We start from the raw sequence: 14,860 nt of genomic DNA, 5'->3' as shown, positions 1-14,860 counted from the left end.
ACAGGAAGTTTGGCGACAACAGAGGGAGTTTATATGCCCAAGGGCGCCGCTAAGGTGGTGCTTACCAAACACGCTGGCACTAGCAGGATGATAATGAAGAGATAGCTAGGTAACGTAGTATCCTGACGTTGTATATTTGAGTATATATAGCGTTTGCCCACTGGGAGGTTCAAACTTGAATGGCTTGTCTCAACTATCAGCCAACAAAGTAGCGAGTTAAGCACAGTCACGTGTTAGCGCACCACGCTAACGCCACGCGACGCGTCAAACCTTCCTCCATCTCCACTTCCCCAATCCAACCACCCAACTGCTACACAAAGCACTATATTCAAGTCGTCAACAAGCAAACACTCAGCAAATCTACAACACATCACCTCATACCCAAACGCGCCGAGTCTTGCCGCGAAAGATCTTCACACGAAGCTCACTCACAATGGACCACCCACAAACACCCCGCATCCTCGCCCCGCACCTTGCAAACTTCCAACACCGCATCGTGCGCATATTGGGAAAGGTCACGCAGCTGCGTGGTGAGACAGCAGTTATTGATGCAGGAGGTAATGTTGACGTTGTTCTGAACAGGGTAAGCATTTTCGTCTGCGTTTACATGTCGTTCAAGCACTTGAGGAAAAGAGTATAGGAACTTGATCAGGAGTATGAGCTGACTAAGATGAACCAGGACTCACATCTCGCCGTCGGTCATGCAGTAGAGATTATCGGCAAGGTAGATCAGAATCTGCAAGTCAAGGTACAAGCTGTAACCGATTTTGGCACAAATATCGGTACGTGCTCTTCACCAACCTCCCTCTTATACCCGTGCCGTGCCTTGCGCACAAAATCGGTAACTGTCACATACCAGCCTCAAACCCTGTCAGTTTCTGAAGGCGACATGCGTGTTTTCGTCTCCTTCTCTACTTAGTGGAGGAAATACTCCTTTGAGAGGAAAAGCGAGCATCACGCTAATGCAACGTAGACTTCAACGCAGCAAATGCCGTAGTAGATGCTACGCATCGGTACAAGGAGATCTTCTACGACGACAACTAAACATTAAGCATTAAAAGCGTCTAAGTGGTAAGAGATGAACATCTTCATGTACAAATATGTGCATTTTACGGGCGGATTGGATTAATGTACTAGTTGCCGAGCACTACTATAAGGATCACTATGCGTCTACGAGCAGAGAATGGAGGCCTCGGTCACATGATATGTACATTTACAAATCGATCCAATCAAGACAATGCGCTATGTGTTCTACTCTCGATGCATGGTATCTTCCGGCTAGAAATATAGCGCCTCCCAAACGCCTAACCATGCCAAAAAGAAGAACGCCCCTATAATCATACAATTACACGATGCGCTGATACATCCAGTTATCATAGCTTACTCCTTACACCCTCGAGTCTGAACTTGACGTCTTTGAGCTGTTTTCCGGTCGGCTTCCATGCCTCGAACATACCGAGTAATTTCTCGACCTCGTCTCCAAGTTCCTTCTTGACAAAATCCTCTTCTAGTAAACCTCTCATTGCCCATGGCAGGAAGAAAGGATTCGGGTTTGTCGTGGTAGCAGAGGGCTCATAGTCCTTCACACGAAGCTTGTACAAGTCTTCTTTTTTATTGTTATTCGCGAGCTTCTCACCAACGACGGGGATGTTGATGCCCTGGAAACTGCCGGCCGTGCTTGGTCGCTCTTTAGTCGTTGGTATAGGGAGAGACGTTGTTTCGAGAGCATGCTGTACAGCAAGGGAGTAGATGGCAGGGTCTTCGTAGACACGAGAGTGACCTTCACCGCCATATAAGGAGCCTGCTAAGGCGGGCGACAGTTCGCGGATCAGACCGTGATCAGGAAGGCCTAGGTTGCGCAGTTTCAATGCGAAGCCAACGAGATGGGTGAGAAAGTCTGGTGCATGAATGCGACCATCAACGAAGACGGCTCGGTAGATGTAAGGGTGCGAAAGCGTTGAGAAGGTTGACGACTGGCGTAAGTTAGCAAACCGCAGAGCTAGAATAGAAAAGAAATAGGCTCACCTCAAGAGAGACAAGCTGGTCGTCGATGCTACCGACGTACAATATCCGTACACCGAACCGGAGGACTTCGTCTAGAGCGGCAAGATACATCTGGCTGACCAGACTTTTGGGATTCGAGAACTCGAACAATTCAGCAGCTGTAGGACCGAAGTACTTTGTCTTGTACTCAATGAACGGACCCATGTTTACGCCAGCCATAGCGCATACTCCGATCCTCGTCGCGTTGACACAGCCAAACTGTATGAGCTTCGCAACCAACATCATAGCTACTGGTACACCCTGCGAGTGGCAAGCGACCAAGATGAAGTCAGCTTGCTTGAGATGGTCAATCCAGTTGAGCAAGAGCTTCCATAGGGAGTTGACCCGCTCAGCAATGAATCCCTCGCCTTCTAACGCTATCTGCTCGATCTCTGGACTGTACCCTCGCGCTTCAGACCAGTCCTTGATTGCTGCGGCTGCGGCATTTGCAAAGCGTATTGATGTGCCTGTCGGCTGCCCTAGCACCTTTTGTATAATGGGCGCAGGAAAGAAGCCATGTACACCAATCGCTACGGCCTTTTTGATCCTCGGTGGTGCTGGGTTGATGTGCAGGTGAGGAGCCGCAGGTTCGCCTCCAAGAAAGTATTGACGGATTTGCTTCCAGAAGTTCGGTTGCTGGACCATTTGGTAGGTAGTTCTAAACTCCGGTAGCAAGAGGTTTGGCGGACCTTGCTTGGCCTTGGCCAACTGCTTCGATGCTTGTTTAGCAGTAGATGCTGTTTCAGGCTTCGTCGGCTCGAGCACTGGTGAGGCTCTCGTCGGTGTGGCAGTCTTACTCGACGTAGGGGTGTCGGCTGGCGTGTCTTTGGCAGGAGTCTTGGGCTTTGGTCGTCCCCGTAACGAGGCAAAGGATTTCTTCGGAACTGGTTCGTCCTTCGGTGGCTGTTGTGGTTCCTTGGGTGTCTCCGCATCTGACTTGGGCTGTTCCTGCTCGTTGAATTGCGCCGCTTCAGGGTTCGATTGCGAAGGAGTATCGAACACTGCCACCTCGCCCACATGCTTCTGTGGCCCAGCCTCGCCCGGCTTCTTTTCTTCTCCCGGTTTGCCCCTATACCAGAACGCCCATGCAGAAGTTTTTGACGACCCTGTAGTATTCTTCTGAGCAGTCTCGGGAGGTGTAGCTGGGGCTGGGGTTGCGGGGCTCTCTTGCGGGGCTGGGGTCTCGGTCTCAGCAGGTGCTTCTGGCAGAGATTCAGGCACAGCATCCACTTTGGGCGTAATACTATCATCAGTCGGAGGATCGACGGGAGGAGGGTTCGCTTGCGCGTTCTGCGCGCTACTCCATGTCCAGAACCAAGAACCAGATGCTCTTGCCAGAACTTTAGCAGCTGCGGATGGCGCAGCCTTTGTCTCAGTGTCTGAAAGCGGAACTGCTTCTGTTGACACATCCTTATTCTCTGTCTCTACCACTTGGTCGGGCTTAGACGGGATGGCACCCGCGTCTAGACCCTTCGTTTGCGCATCTGGCTCTTCTGAGGGGGTCGGTCCAGGTAGCGGCGTAGTGGAGGCTTCTTCAACACTTGAGTGTGCCTCACTTCTAGCCTTGCCCGGGTCATAGCCGTCCGGCCGCGACCACCAGCTTCTCCAACCCCATGTGCTAGCAGCCGCGTCCACTTGTGACTTGGGCGGTTCGGGGGGTAACGGCGGTTCGTTGACTTGGGGCGCTGGTGTCTCTTCGACGTCGTTTGGCTTCGGCTTGGGCGGCTCGTCTAGGGGGCCGTCTGAGGATACGTTGACCTCGGTGATGGAGGCGGGTATGGCGTCGCCCTTGCTCGACTTCCGCTTGGTGAGGAACTTCTTGGGAGACTCGTCTCTTGGCTTCTTCGCTTCCTCGTCGGGCAGTTCGCCTGTCGCACCCCCGCTAACGCCGATGCTCTCCTTTGCGGTTTTGACTATGGCGGGCGCCTTGGATCGCCAGCTGCCTGAGCCTGAAAGCCACCTCTTGGCTCGGGGTGTTTGTGTCCCAGAGGCTGTCGGCGTTGTGGTGCCAACCGAAGGCGTCGATTCCGCTACAGACTTGTCTGAGGAGGCATCTGGCAAGACTCGACTACCGCTGGGAGTGTTGTTGGTGGTAGTGCTGGCGTCAAGTGGGACTTCTGGGCCCTGGGTGGGTGCGGCGGCGGGAGCCTCGGTGTCTGGCTTGGGCTTCTTACTTGGCTTCATTCCTGCAGGGACAGTCAAGGAAGTGAGCAGGCGGTAGGGCCTCTGGAGAGGGAGTTAGCATGGAAAAGACATGCGAGGTTGGCAGCACACCTTCATCCCGACGTGGACCAGGTGCGCGTCGGGGCTGGCTGGCTGCGTCATGGGCCATGCCGTGGAGACTAGTCCTGGCTTAGCGCAGCCCCGTAGCGCGTCCACTAGCGTCCATTCTGCCACCGCCTAGCGATATTGTCGGCCTTCCTGAAATTTGTAGCGCGAACTTTTGCCCGCAGGACCACGACGCCGAACCGCAACAATGGCGATCCAAAAGAAGGTGCGCAAACATGGGAATAACACGTGCGACAGCAGCTAATCCCGCAACAGCACGGAAAAGGTCGTCTCGACAAATGGTACAAGCTCGCCAAGGAGAAGGGCTACCGTGCCCGTGCCGCCTTCAAGTTGATCCAACTGAACAAAAAGTACAACTTCCTCGAGAAGAGCAAGGTCTTGATTGATCTTTGCGCTGCGCCCGGATCATGGTGTCAGGTCGCTTCAGAGGTATTTCGCTGTGCTCAACACCATGCGCCTACGTACTAAAGACCCCAGGTTATGCCCGCGAACTCCCTCATTGTCGGTGTCGATCTCGCCCCAATCAAGCCTATCCCACGATGCATCACCTTCCAGAGCGATATTACTACAGACAAATGCCGGGCGACGCTGCGCCAACATCTCAAGCATCTCAAGTGTGACACGGTACTCCACGATGGTGCGCCCAACGTCGGAACTGCGTGGGTGCAGGATGCCTTTACCCAGGCCGAGCTTGTCTTGCAATCCATGAAATTGGCTACAGAATTCTTGGTCGAAGGAGGAACTTTCGTAACCAAGATTTTCAGATCCAAGGACTACAACTCACTTCTCTGGGTCTTCAATCAGTTGTTCGCCAAGGTCGAAGCAACCAAGCCTCCCTCCTCCCGAAACGTCTCCGCCGAAATCTTCGTCGTCTGCCGCGGCTACAAAGCCCCCAAGCACCTCGACCCCAAGTTCCTTGACGCTCGCAGTGTCTTCGCCGAACTCTCGGACCCTACGCCTAACAACGAAGCCAAGGTCTTCAAGCCCGAAGTCAAGAAGAGGAAGCGTGAGGGTTACGAGGAGGGAGACTGGACCCAGTTCAAAGAGGCACCTGTATCCGACTTCATTCAGACAACCGACCCCATCGCCATGCTGGGTGGTCTGAACAAGCTCAGTTTTGAACAAAAGCCAAACGGCGACATCGCCGTCGCAACCATCGACAAGCTGCCGGAAACAACAAAGGAGATCAGGGATTGCTGTGCCGATCTCAAGGTACTAGGTCGGGCTGACTTCAAGCGCCTTCTTCGCTGGCGACTGAGGGTACGCGAGATCTTTGGTTTTGCCACTAAGAAGACAAAGGCTCAAGAAGAAGAAAAGGCCAAAGAAGCGCAAGAAGGCGACGAGGTCGCGGAGATTGAGTCAATGGACGAAGAGATGCAAATCCAGGAAGAGCTGGAGCGACTGAAGGAGAAGGACTCCAAGGCGAGGAAGAAGCAGCGCCGAGCTGAAAATGAGCGCAAGCAAAAAGAGATCACTCGTTTGCAGATGAACATGGCCACACCTTTCGAGATTGGTTTGGAACAGGCTGGACCAACAGGCGAGGATTCCATGTTCGCCCTGAAGGCTGTAGACAAAGCCGGCGCTCTCAACAAGATCGCCAAGGGCAAGATGGCTCAAGTCGTTGAACGCGAGCAGCCAGAAGAGATTGAAGAGGAGCCTGAGACTGACGACGAAGAGGATCGTCTGGAGCGAGAGCTCGACTCCATGTACGGCGATTACGTCGAGCAGAGATCAGCACGAGACGCCAAGTACAGAGCCAAGCGCGCGAGGAAACAGGACGACGATGGAGAGTGGAACGGATTCTCTGATGAGGACAAGGAGCAAAGTGACGACGAGGAACTCGTACAGGACGCTGACAGTGATTGGAGCGATGACGAGGAGGAAGGGCCCAAAGGACTGATCACCGATCTTGATAACGAGGAGCAGCCAAAGACAGGTCTCACAAAGCGCGCAGCACGATTCTTTGACCAGGACATCTTCAAAGGCATTGATGGACTCGAGGATCTGGAGGAAGATGACGACAGCGGTATCGACGTCGAACATGACACCGAGATGAAGGATGAAAGCGCCACACCCGCGCCCGCGGCTGAGACAGGACTGAGCATACGGACGAGCACCAAGACCTCTCAACCAAAGCCAGCCTTGGACGACGAATCCTCAGACGAAGAGGACAAGATCGAAGAAGTCAAGCGCGACGAATCTCAATGGGAGCAAGACAACGTGCCCATGAAGAACGGCAAACCCGATATTGACATCATTACAGCTGAGGCCATGACCCTCGCTCACCAGATGGCCACAGGTCAGAAAACCAAGTACGATCTCCTTGACGAGTCCTTCAATCGTTACTCCCTCCGCGACGTTGAAGGCCTACCAGATTGGTTCCTCGACGACGAAAACAAGCACTCCAAACTCCAACGTCCCACCACTGCTGCAGCAGCTACCGCCATCAAAGAGAAGCTTCGCGCTTTGAACGCCCGGCCAATCAAGAAGGTCCGCGAAGCGCAAGCTCGCAAGAAGTTCAAGGCTGCCCAACGCATGGAGAAGCTCAAGAAGAAATCCGCGTTACTAGCGGACGAAGAGGGTATGACGGAGAAGGAGAAGGCACAAAGTATTGCTCGGTTGATGTCGAGAGCTGCGAAGAAGAAGCCTAAGCAGAAGGTCAGTGTTATCGTGGCCAAGGGTGGTAACAAGGGTATCAAGAACAGGCCCAAGGGTACCAAGGGTAAATATAAGATGGTTGACGCTCGATTGAAGAAGGATGTCAGGGGTGAAAAGCGGGCCGCCAAAAGGAACAAGAAGAGGTGAAGTGGTGCGTGTTTATAAGTTTTTGAATCTGCATCATGGAATACGATGTAGACATGTTAGTCGCTGCAATGAAGAAACGTCTTCAGCTGATATACTATATCTCTATCAAGCTTGTGTTATTGGAATAACTTGCTGACGCTCTCCAAATTGTTGAGCCAGTAAGCTTGTGCTTGTGTTTGATGAACGTTGATGATAGGTATACGAACGCGACATTCTAGTTTGTCCCTATCCAGCGTTATTCAATGTTCTTTCTACTTGTTAGCGTCAGAGGGGACTCTGACACTTCGGGTCTTTTGCTGCCACGCTGACAAAAAGAACGCCGTCTCTCCCCACAACCGCTCTTCGATTGACGTCGAGATGCAAAAATAATCCTCCTCCGGGAAGGCTCGAACTTCCAACCTCCTGATTCGCTACTGCAAGCTGTAACAGTCAGACGCGCTAGCCAATTGCGCCACAGAGGATTTTGAAATGCGCCACACTTGCTATGCGCTTTTCGATGAAAAACTGGAAAATTACACTCTATATCACTTGTGACAAAATACACATACACATGGCGAGAAAAGTGAAACTGGCGATGTAGACATGTGTGCGTTGTGGGGGACGATGTGGGTCTGACTCGCTTACCCGAGCATAGAACAGCAGGAACTCCAGGATGGACGATGCGATGATGATACAAATGAATTGATCAAGTTGCGCCTTCGTGATTGTGAACTGGGGTATAGTATAGTAGAAAATGCATTTACCCCCTTTTTGTAACGCCAATGAGCACTTGCTCAGCTCGCTATGCAGTAAAAGATGTCGTATGAACGTCATATGTGGTCGTCCGATCCTCACCAGGGCCTGCTCAATGTGTGCCTAGGTGCTCTTCCGGGCTCGCTTCTTCTTTGGCTCCTTCAAAGGTGTCTCGGCGGCCTCGACGACCCCTTCAATCCTGAACTCGTCGCTCTCGAGGTCGAGGACACCCCGCAGGATACTGAAAGTGAAGAAGTCTTTCGTATAGCACGTTACTCCATCTTTCATCAATTTGTGGGCTTCTGCGTCGTCTCTGTCGTCTGCGAGGACAATGCTGCTTCCCGTCCTCTTCACCTTCGCCGCACCAATGATTACATTCTTCGCGCCCGCGGCTTTGCCTACCACCTCGATCTCGGAGAAAGACGCGTATTTCGCCTTAAGGCTTCTTGTGAAGTGAATACTGTATTCCATGAAAGGAGCTTGTGGTTTCCCGAGGACGTCGTCAAGTTTCAGCTTCCACTCCTCCTCCTGCTTAGGAGTGGATGGCTTGAAAGCAGAAACGGCGAGGAGGCGCTTGGCTGACGCAGACTCATACAGCCACTGATCGGTAACGATGGGAATACCGCAAGCAATAGCATATAGTACTTTTGTTGTTTTCTGGAGATCACCATCTCTTACACTTCGACGTATTAGTAGAGTGATACGACCGTAGAGAAAGTGCTCACCATAGAAGATTAAACTCATCCGTTAGATTTTCCACATATACCCCACCTTGCTTCTTCAAGAACTTCGCAACCTGGCTTGTCTTTGTAATGGTGGATTTGCTACAAGCTACACGGGGCGTTGGGCCGTCATAGTCTTCTGTTGTTGTAGATGTAAATCGTTGCGAACTTTTCTGCGCTCGCGGCGGCATCGTTGACAAATCTTCCTTAGCAACGTCGACATTGCTCAACCGACTGTCTTCGGTATCACTGTCAGCTGTCTTTGCGCGCTTACTAGGCCCAGCAAGTGCTTCATTGTCGGCTTCTGGTGCCTCTTCCTGTGATGTGGGAAGTGTGCGCTTCTTGGATAATCTGGCTGGAATCTGTACTTGTGGCGAAGATACTCTAGCACTCGAGAGCAGGTTTAACTGCGCACGGTCCTGCAATTCACTGGTCCGGGCTGTCGAGAAGGCCGCTGCTTCTTGCTCTGGCTCCGCTTCGGGGTCCTTCGAGATATTAGGCGTATACTTGGCTAGCTTGTTGACGTCGCTGGCGAAGTCTGGCGGATTGAAGTTTGCATCACGAAACGCAGGCGTATGATCTACACGATCCGTAGTTGGGGTTTCTTTAACGATAGTAATCGATCTTTGATTCGAGAGCTGAGGCGTCGCTTGAGGCTGCGGCTGCGTCTGCTTTAGTGACGTTACATCAACAACGGGCTCCTTCGAATCTTCATCTTCGGTATCTTCCTCGTGTATTTCAGCGACACCGTTCACATTCGCTGCAGCTGACGAGTTGACCTGAACCTCCGAGTCTGTCCAATGACAAACGAGATTAGTTTCAGCTGTTGAAAATCCCAACACATCGCCATGGCGCAGGAAGATTGCTTCTGAGCGTCCGTCACTTGGTGGTTGTAATTGAAAATGGGCAATCGATGAGCTTTTCGTGTGCGGTTGGAAAGGCAAGATAGTTACTGTGTCTGTGATGGCTTCTACTTTGACTCCAAAGAGCCCGACAACTATAACGGTAAGAGATTGCGCCTCATACCAAAGCTCATGTAGAAGACATACCGATGCGGCCAAGCTCACGAAAGAGACCCGGCAATGGCGGGTCGCGTACCACGGAAGGGTGTTTGGATGCAAGAGCTAAGACGATGTGTGCCACGCCCTCTTCTGGCAGGTGAAATTGACTCATGCCTGGCGCTGCCGCCGTGTGTGAAGAGACCTAAAGTTCGGTATACGAAGTCAGTACATGTCTCACAATTAGTACGTACAGGCACACGACTAACCAGCGTCCACATTCTGAGTCGTTTGACGCGTCGTGGCGGATGTTAGATCGCGTATGTCAAAGTCAACGCGAGGTCACGTTTGTCTGGTGGAGGTCGGGGCTGCTAGTGAGCTAACGGTGACGTGCATAATAAGTGGGGCTATATGTCGATTCGTTGCGACTGCCGCCAACCTGTTCCTCCGAAGCAGGAACGGCTTTGCCTCGTCCATCCTACAGCAAGGGGTTGGATGTGAATGATGTGGTGCTATGGTTGCATACCCGCATGTTGTGCTATGCAATTTGGCCACCGTCCATGCTATGTGCAATTGGTCCCTGTACACCGGTACCCAAAGGTCTCAAAGCTCAGGCGGCCGTAGTCGAAGAACAATAGTAAGGAATTCGCGCTATCTGATCACAACCTCGTCCCACACCACAAACAATGCATCTAATAGATCTGCGCTTTACTTTGAGCGACTCTGTAACCCGTTGCAAGACAGGAGGAGAGTGACAACCGCAAGCATTGGTTAAGCTTCACCGGGCCGAAGCGAGTACCCAGATGCATCCAGGTGAAGGAACCGCGGAACAATAGTAAGGGCGTCAAGTAACTCTGAGACTTCATCTTCACCTTTTTCCAGCTAGCTATAGTCATAAGTCGAGATATCGAAACAATCGCACGCTGTCGCTGCGGTTGCTATTATCCGCTCGGGATCCGAAAGCCATCACTCCCAGTCACTTTGTCGACGACCATGTCTAGCAACAATCTCCATTGCAGAAGCAACCCTGTCCTCTAGCTATTATATCCCGACCCGCTACACGATAAAGCTTCGATCTTCCTCACTACTGAGCTCCTTCGCTCTTTTCTCAAACTCTACTTCATCCTACCTTTCTTCCAATTTATTACCTCAGGCGGCTTCTATTTGGACCTGCAACCAGACACCGCTATCCCAAGCAATCCGCAAACTCCCGATAACACAAACTGCCATGGACGGAATTGCACAGAGCATCCAGGTTCCTCCTAACTTCGATCCATGGAACCAGAATTTCACTCTTGCTGTATCAGATGGCTACGGCGAATGGTTAGCCGTGCCGGTGAACATGAAGTCGCTCGATGACTATCGCATCTACGGCTTTCGTCTCGCTATCAGCTACGGGACAGGTTTTGGTGTATCACTCATGCTCTTGGTCGTTCTCCTCCTTCTGACCAAGGCTGAGAAACGCAAGTCCTTCATCTTCTTCCTCAACGCTGCCTGTCTGCTCACCAACACCATCCGCTGCCTGCTGTTCTGTACTTGGGTCACCGGTAACTTCTACGACCCTTACACCGTCTTATCTGGAAATCGAAGTCGTTTGACCAGCGCAGACTTTGCTAGCTTCATCACCATCAACATTTTTGGTGTTATCGTTACTATCCTCGTCTTCATGTCACTCAGTCTCCAAGTCTGGATCGTTTGCGTCACCACACCGCCTCTACAACGCAGCATCATCATGGGTACAACCACTGTCATGGCCTGCATTGCGCTTGGATTCAGACTTGCTGCCGTCTATCTGAGCACCAAATTGACTCTGAATGCTTTGGATACCGACTCCATCTTGGTCTTAATTGCGGTCTCTTACATCCTACAAGCTGTGTCCATCTGGATGTTCAGCTGCGTTTTTACGTACAAACTAGGCCACGCTATCATTCAGAGGCGTCGTCTCAATATGCCACAGTTTGGACCAATGCAGATTGTTTTCATCATGGGCTGCCAGACCATGTTCGTACCAGGTACATTTGCCCATGCGAGCTTGAGTCTTGAAACATATCTGACACACTTGTAGCCATCTTTGCGTCTCTTCAGTTCGCAAACATTCTCCCTGAGATCGTCGCCCATGTTCTCACGATGATATGCATCTTCCTTCCATTCTCCGCCATCTGGGCTGGCGTCGTCAACGACCAGAATCTTGCCACGAGAGGACCCGATGCTCACCAACGGCTGATCAGGAGCGACTTCCACGACAAATCTGCACCCTCAACCCTCAGTGAAAGCTCAACTGTTTGCGAAAAGAGCCGTCAGATGAGTTCATGGTCGGACATGAAGAGTAAGGATCACGAGAGTCTTATCACCACCCCAACCTCGCATATTCACAACAAAAGCATCGACGAAAACTGCATCCGAGTCGACCGTAAATTCGGCTTCTCGCGTGAAGATGCCACCGACCAAGTCTAGCCGCCAGTGGCTGCACCCTTGGCCTACACTCGCCCATCTTCAGTACCTCGGAGAGCGTACTTTCATGACGCAGTTTGCATGCGCATGGGAGACAAGGAATGAGTGCGGTGAGCGAATAGATACGGCGAACACTAGGAGGTGGATGATCATCATGCGACACGTATCAGTGACGCACCCAGGAGGCGTGCGCTTTTCAACATTTGTAATTTCAGGGATCTGGTTCGAGATGGTTCAGAGTCTACATTCATTGAATTTTTCATTACCCATATGTACACATAGTCGTATCTTCCCCACCTCTAAGTTATTTCATTAGCAAATACTACACTTTGCTACAACCACTTCGCTGGATATTGCCTGTAAATGTGATGACCTCAATTCTGCACTCAGTTCTATCTGGCATATCAGTCACTAGTGGTACGACAGATATGCAATATATGCAACGCCATCCCGACGCGCGGGACGGCAAGGAACTTGATTTCGGTCTCCGAGGCAGAACATGCCCGCATTTGCCTCCCCGCACCACGTCTTCTCCTCGCAATTAGGATGACATGCCATGTATTCTCTTGCTGTAGCATCATTGATCCTGAATGCCGTGAACATTTAAAGCCGACGATGACATGTAAATTTATATTGTCTTCACCAATTGGGGAAACCTCTTGGAGCACCTTTCATACGAAAGAAACTAAACCTCCTTTAGCGAGCTCTTCTACAGCACACAACATATAGCGTGCTGGAGTAGGCTAAAGGAAGAGGTTCTCAAGGGATATTCAGCTTCTCCCTTGAATATGGTGGGAACATGGGATACGAACATCTTCGTATGTGAGCCTTGACTGGGTTTAGCGCAAAGCTTAGCCTGCTGACACGAATAGATCGGCGTCATTGGCTCAGTTTTAGGCACCCCGCTTGTTGATCCTACACCAATGACTACGCACGCCGACACGTCGCGACGCGTCTGCTATGCGACTCATCAATGTTAGAACACTCGAACTCCAGTGGTTCAACGACGATGCTATTCCCAAGTACGCCATCCTTTCCCATACCTGGGGCTCGGATGAGGTCAACTACCAAGAATTCGTTTGGATTAGTAAAGCTCGAGCAATTTCCGCTTCTCCTAACCTAGCATCTACTCAAGATGCGCATAACACACTCATGCTAGCTCTGGAGTTGATGATTCGAGGCAGCTCAGGACCCGGAGGCTTATCAGAAGAGGATCTCCTGAAGCGGGTCGGCTACAGCAAGATATTGAACGCAGCTGAGCAAGCACAGGGCTTGGGCTGTAACTATCTCTGGGTGGATACGTACGTTGATTTCCTCACATCAACAGCATGTGAAACATAGGCTGACTTTATACGTTGATATTAGGTGCTGCATTGACAAGACATCAAGTGCAGAGCTCCAAGAAGCCATCAACTCCATGTATCGATGGTACAGAGACGCCGAAGTTTGCATCGTCTATCTGGGTGACATCCCCAAACCACGCTCAGGTAATTATACGACTGCCTCCGAGATCGCAAGAGCATCTCTCAAAGGTTGCCGATGGGCACGTCGTGGTTGGACTTTACAGGAGCTGATAGCACCAATTGTATGTCGCTTCTACTTCCAGGATTGGACCTTGATGGGCGAAAAAGTTGAATTTTTGGAAGAGTTATCCGACGCCACAGGTATTCCAGTTCGTGTGCTTGATGACAGAAATTTACTTAGCGAAGTCTCAATCGCGGAGAGAATGTCATGGGCGGCACATCGGCAAAGCACACGTATAGAGGATGTAGCATATGTGAGTGTCTCTATGCAAAGTGCAAGTTAGACACGCACTGATTTTGTATACGAATATCTAGTGTTTGTTGGGCATCTTCGACATTCATATGCCATTGCTTTATGGAGAGGGTAGTAAGGCTTTCATTCGCTTACAAGAAGAGATACTAAGGACTACTGACGACTACTCTTTATTTGCCTGGTGCGCAACGACATCCGAGCATTCAACGTACCGAGGATTACTTGCGCGCCATCCTGAGGAATTCCAGCACTGCCGTTCTGTAGAGCACGAGAATGTCGTCTCTACATTCCCCATTGGGTTCATGCCAATCGGGTTACGTGTGCAGTTCGAATTTTTACCTGATCAAGACAAGAGCCGTGTGCTAGCCATGATTCGCTCAAGCAACCAGCTGAACCAGCGCCTAGCTATCACACTAAAGTGCTTAGATGGAGGGATGCAATACGCACGCGTCGATGCTGGTGCTCTAGTTCCCATCGATGACTGGCCTACTGGAAAACTTCATACCATCTACGTACGACAGAAACCTTCTATACCACCTGACTTCACGACCACTGAGTTCAAGAGCTTCCATATTCGTCGTCGAGTTTCTAACCAGGCCACACCTAATGTTCGTATAATCAGCGTTACACCTCGAAATGCCTGGGATGAAACCACCCACGAGCTACGTATACCAGATCATGTCACAGAATTCTGGGGCGCTGTAATGCTGCGCGTCCAATCAGCAGCATATGCGCACTCCTTGAGCTTTCCAGTAGCATTTGGCTTCAACCGATCGACGTGTCACTACTGGTGTAAAGCGATTCCCAACTTTACCCCACCACAGGATGGTCAGACCAGTGGTACCTGGCCCCAAGCCGTGAAGAGAAGAATACCAGACGAGGTGTACGACCCACTAAGAGGGACTGATGTAAGGAATGATATGTTCTTAGTTGGAGATAGCATGCTAGGTATCAACGTCAGCATCGTGGCGGGATTGTGTGGGGACAGCATCGCATTGCAGGTACTCATCGATGGACTAGTTAGATGGGCATGAAACAATAGTT

The 14,860-nt window shown here is 51.1% G+C and overlaps 6 protein-coding genes and 1 non-coding gene across 7 annotated transcripts; 4 read left to right on the top strand and 3 right to left on the bottom strand.

The window, feature by feature from the left end:
• The first annotated feature begins 288 nt into the window (after positions 1-288).
• Positions 289-1,331, top strand: CC77DRAFT_1040978 (replication factor A protein 3). Its single transcript, XM_018527223.1, has 3 exons — positions 289-583; positions 680-782; positions 974-1,331. Exons 1-3 carry the CDS (start codon positions 434-436, stop codon positions 1,042-1,044), a joined length of 324 nt encoding a protein of 107 aa, XP_018385846.1. The 5' UTR covers positions 289-433; the 3' UTR covers positions 1,045-1,331.
• CC77DRAFT_1050597 (hypothetical protein) lies at positions 1,112-4,271 on the bottom strand. Its single transcript, XM_018527631.1, has 2 exons — positions 2,026-4,271; positions 1,112-1,973 (listed from the first exon to the last, which is right to left on the bottom strand). The coding sequence occupies exons 1-2, from the start codon at positions 4,225-4,227 to the stop codon at positions 1,374-1,376; spliced, it is 2,802 nt and encodes a 933-aa protein (XP_018385845.1). The 5' UTR covers positions 4,228-4,271; the 3' UTR covers positions 1,112-1,373.
• Positions 4,272-4,483: 212 nt separating this feature from the next.
• Positions 4,484-7,225, top strand: CC77DRAFT_990206 (hypothetical protein). Its single transcript, XM_018536310.1, has 3 exons — positions 4,484-4,537; positions 4,588-4,761; positions 4,810-7,225. The coding sequence occupies exons 1-3, from the start codon at positions 4,520-4,522 to the stop codon at positions 7,135-7,137; spliced, it is 2,520 nt and encodes an 839-aa protein (XP_018385844.1). The 5' UTR covers positions 4,484-4,519; the 3' UTR covers positions 7,138-7,225.
• A 283-nt stretch (positions 7,226-7,508) lies between these two features.
• On the bottom strand, positions 7,509-7,598 carry CC77DRAFT_t48. Its single transcript has one exon. It is a non-coding gene; the product is annotated as a tRNA-Asn (tRNA).
• A 231-nt stretch (positions 7,599-7,829) lies between these two features.
• Positions 7,830-9,914, bottom strand: CC77DRAFT_990202 (hypothetical protein). The gene is made up of 4 exons (XM_018536309.1): positions 9,859-9,914; positions 9,641-9,794; positions 8,595-9,588; positions 7,830-8,548 (listed from the first exon to the last, which is right to left on the bottom strand). The coding sequence occupies exons 1-4, from the start codon at positions 9,868-9,870 to the stop codon at positions 7,993-7,995; spliced, it is 1,716 nt and encodes a 571-aa protein (XP_018385843.1). The 5' UTR covers positions 9,871-9,914; the 3' UTR covers positions 7,830-7,992.
• A 903-nt stretch (positions 9,915-10,817) lies between these two features.
• CC77DRAFT_1009275 (pheromone receptor) lies at positions 10,818-12,043 on the top strand (the record flags this gene model as incomplete). Its single annotated transcript, XM_018523584.1, has 2 exons — positions 10,818-11,601; positions 11,655-12,043. The coding sequence occupies 2 exons, from the start codon at positions 10,818-10,820 to the stop codon at positions 12,041-12,043; spliced, it is 1,173 nt and encodes a 390-aa protein (XP_018385842.1).
• A 907-nt stretch (positions 12,044-12,950) lies between these two features.
• On the top strand, positions 12,951-14,850 carry CC77DRAFT_1040973 (HET-domain-containing protein; the record flags this gene model as incomplete). Its single annotated transcript, XM_018527222.1, has 3 exons — positions 12,951-13,341; positions 13,406-13,817; positions 13,879-14,850. The coding sequence occupies exons 1-3, from the start codon at positions 13,001-13,003 to the stop codon at positions 14,848-14,850; spliced, it is 1,725 nt and encodes a 574-aa protein (XP_018385841.1). The 5' UTR covers positions 12,951-13,000.
• Positions 14,851-14,860: the final 10 nt, after the last annotated feature.

The sequence above is a fragment of the Alternaria alternata genome (assembly GCF_001642055.1).
Source record: "Alternaria alternata strain SRC1lrK2f unplaced genomic scaffold CC77scaffold_11, whole genome shotgun sequence".
Lineage (NCBI taxonomy): Eukaryota > Fungi > Ascomycota > Dothideomycetes > Pleosporales > Pleosporaceae > Alternaria > Alternaria alternata.
This window is presented reverse-complemented; position numbering and strand designations above follow the sequence as displayed.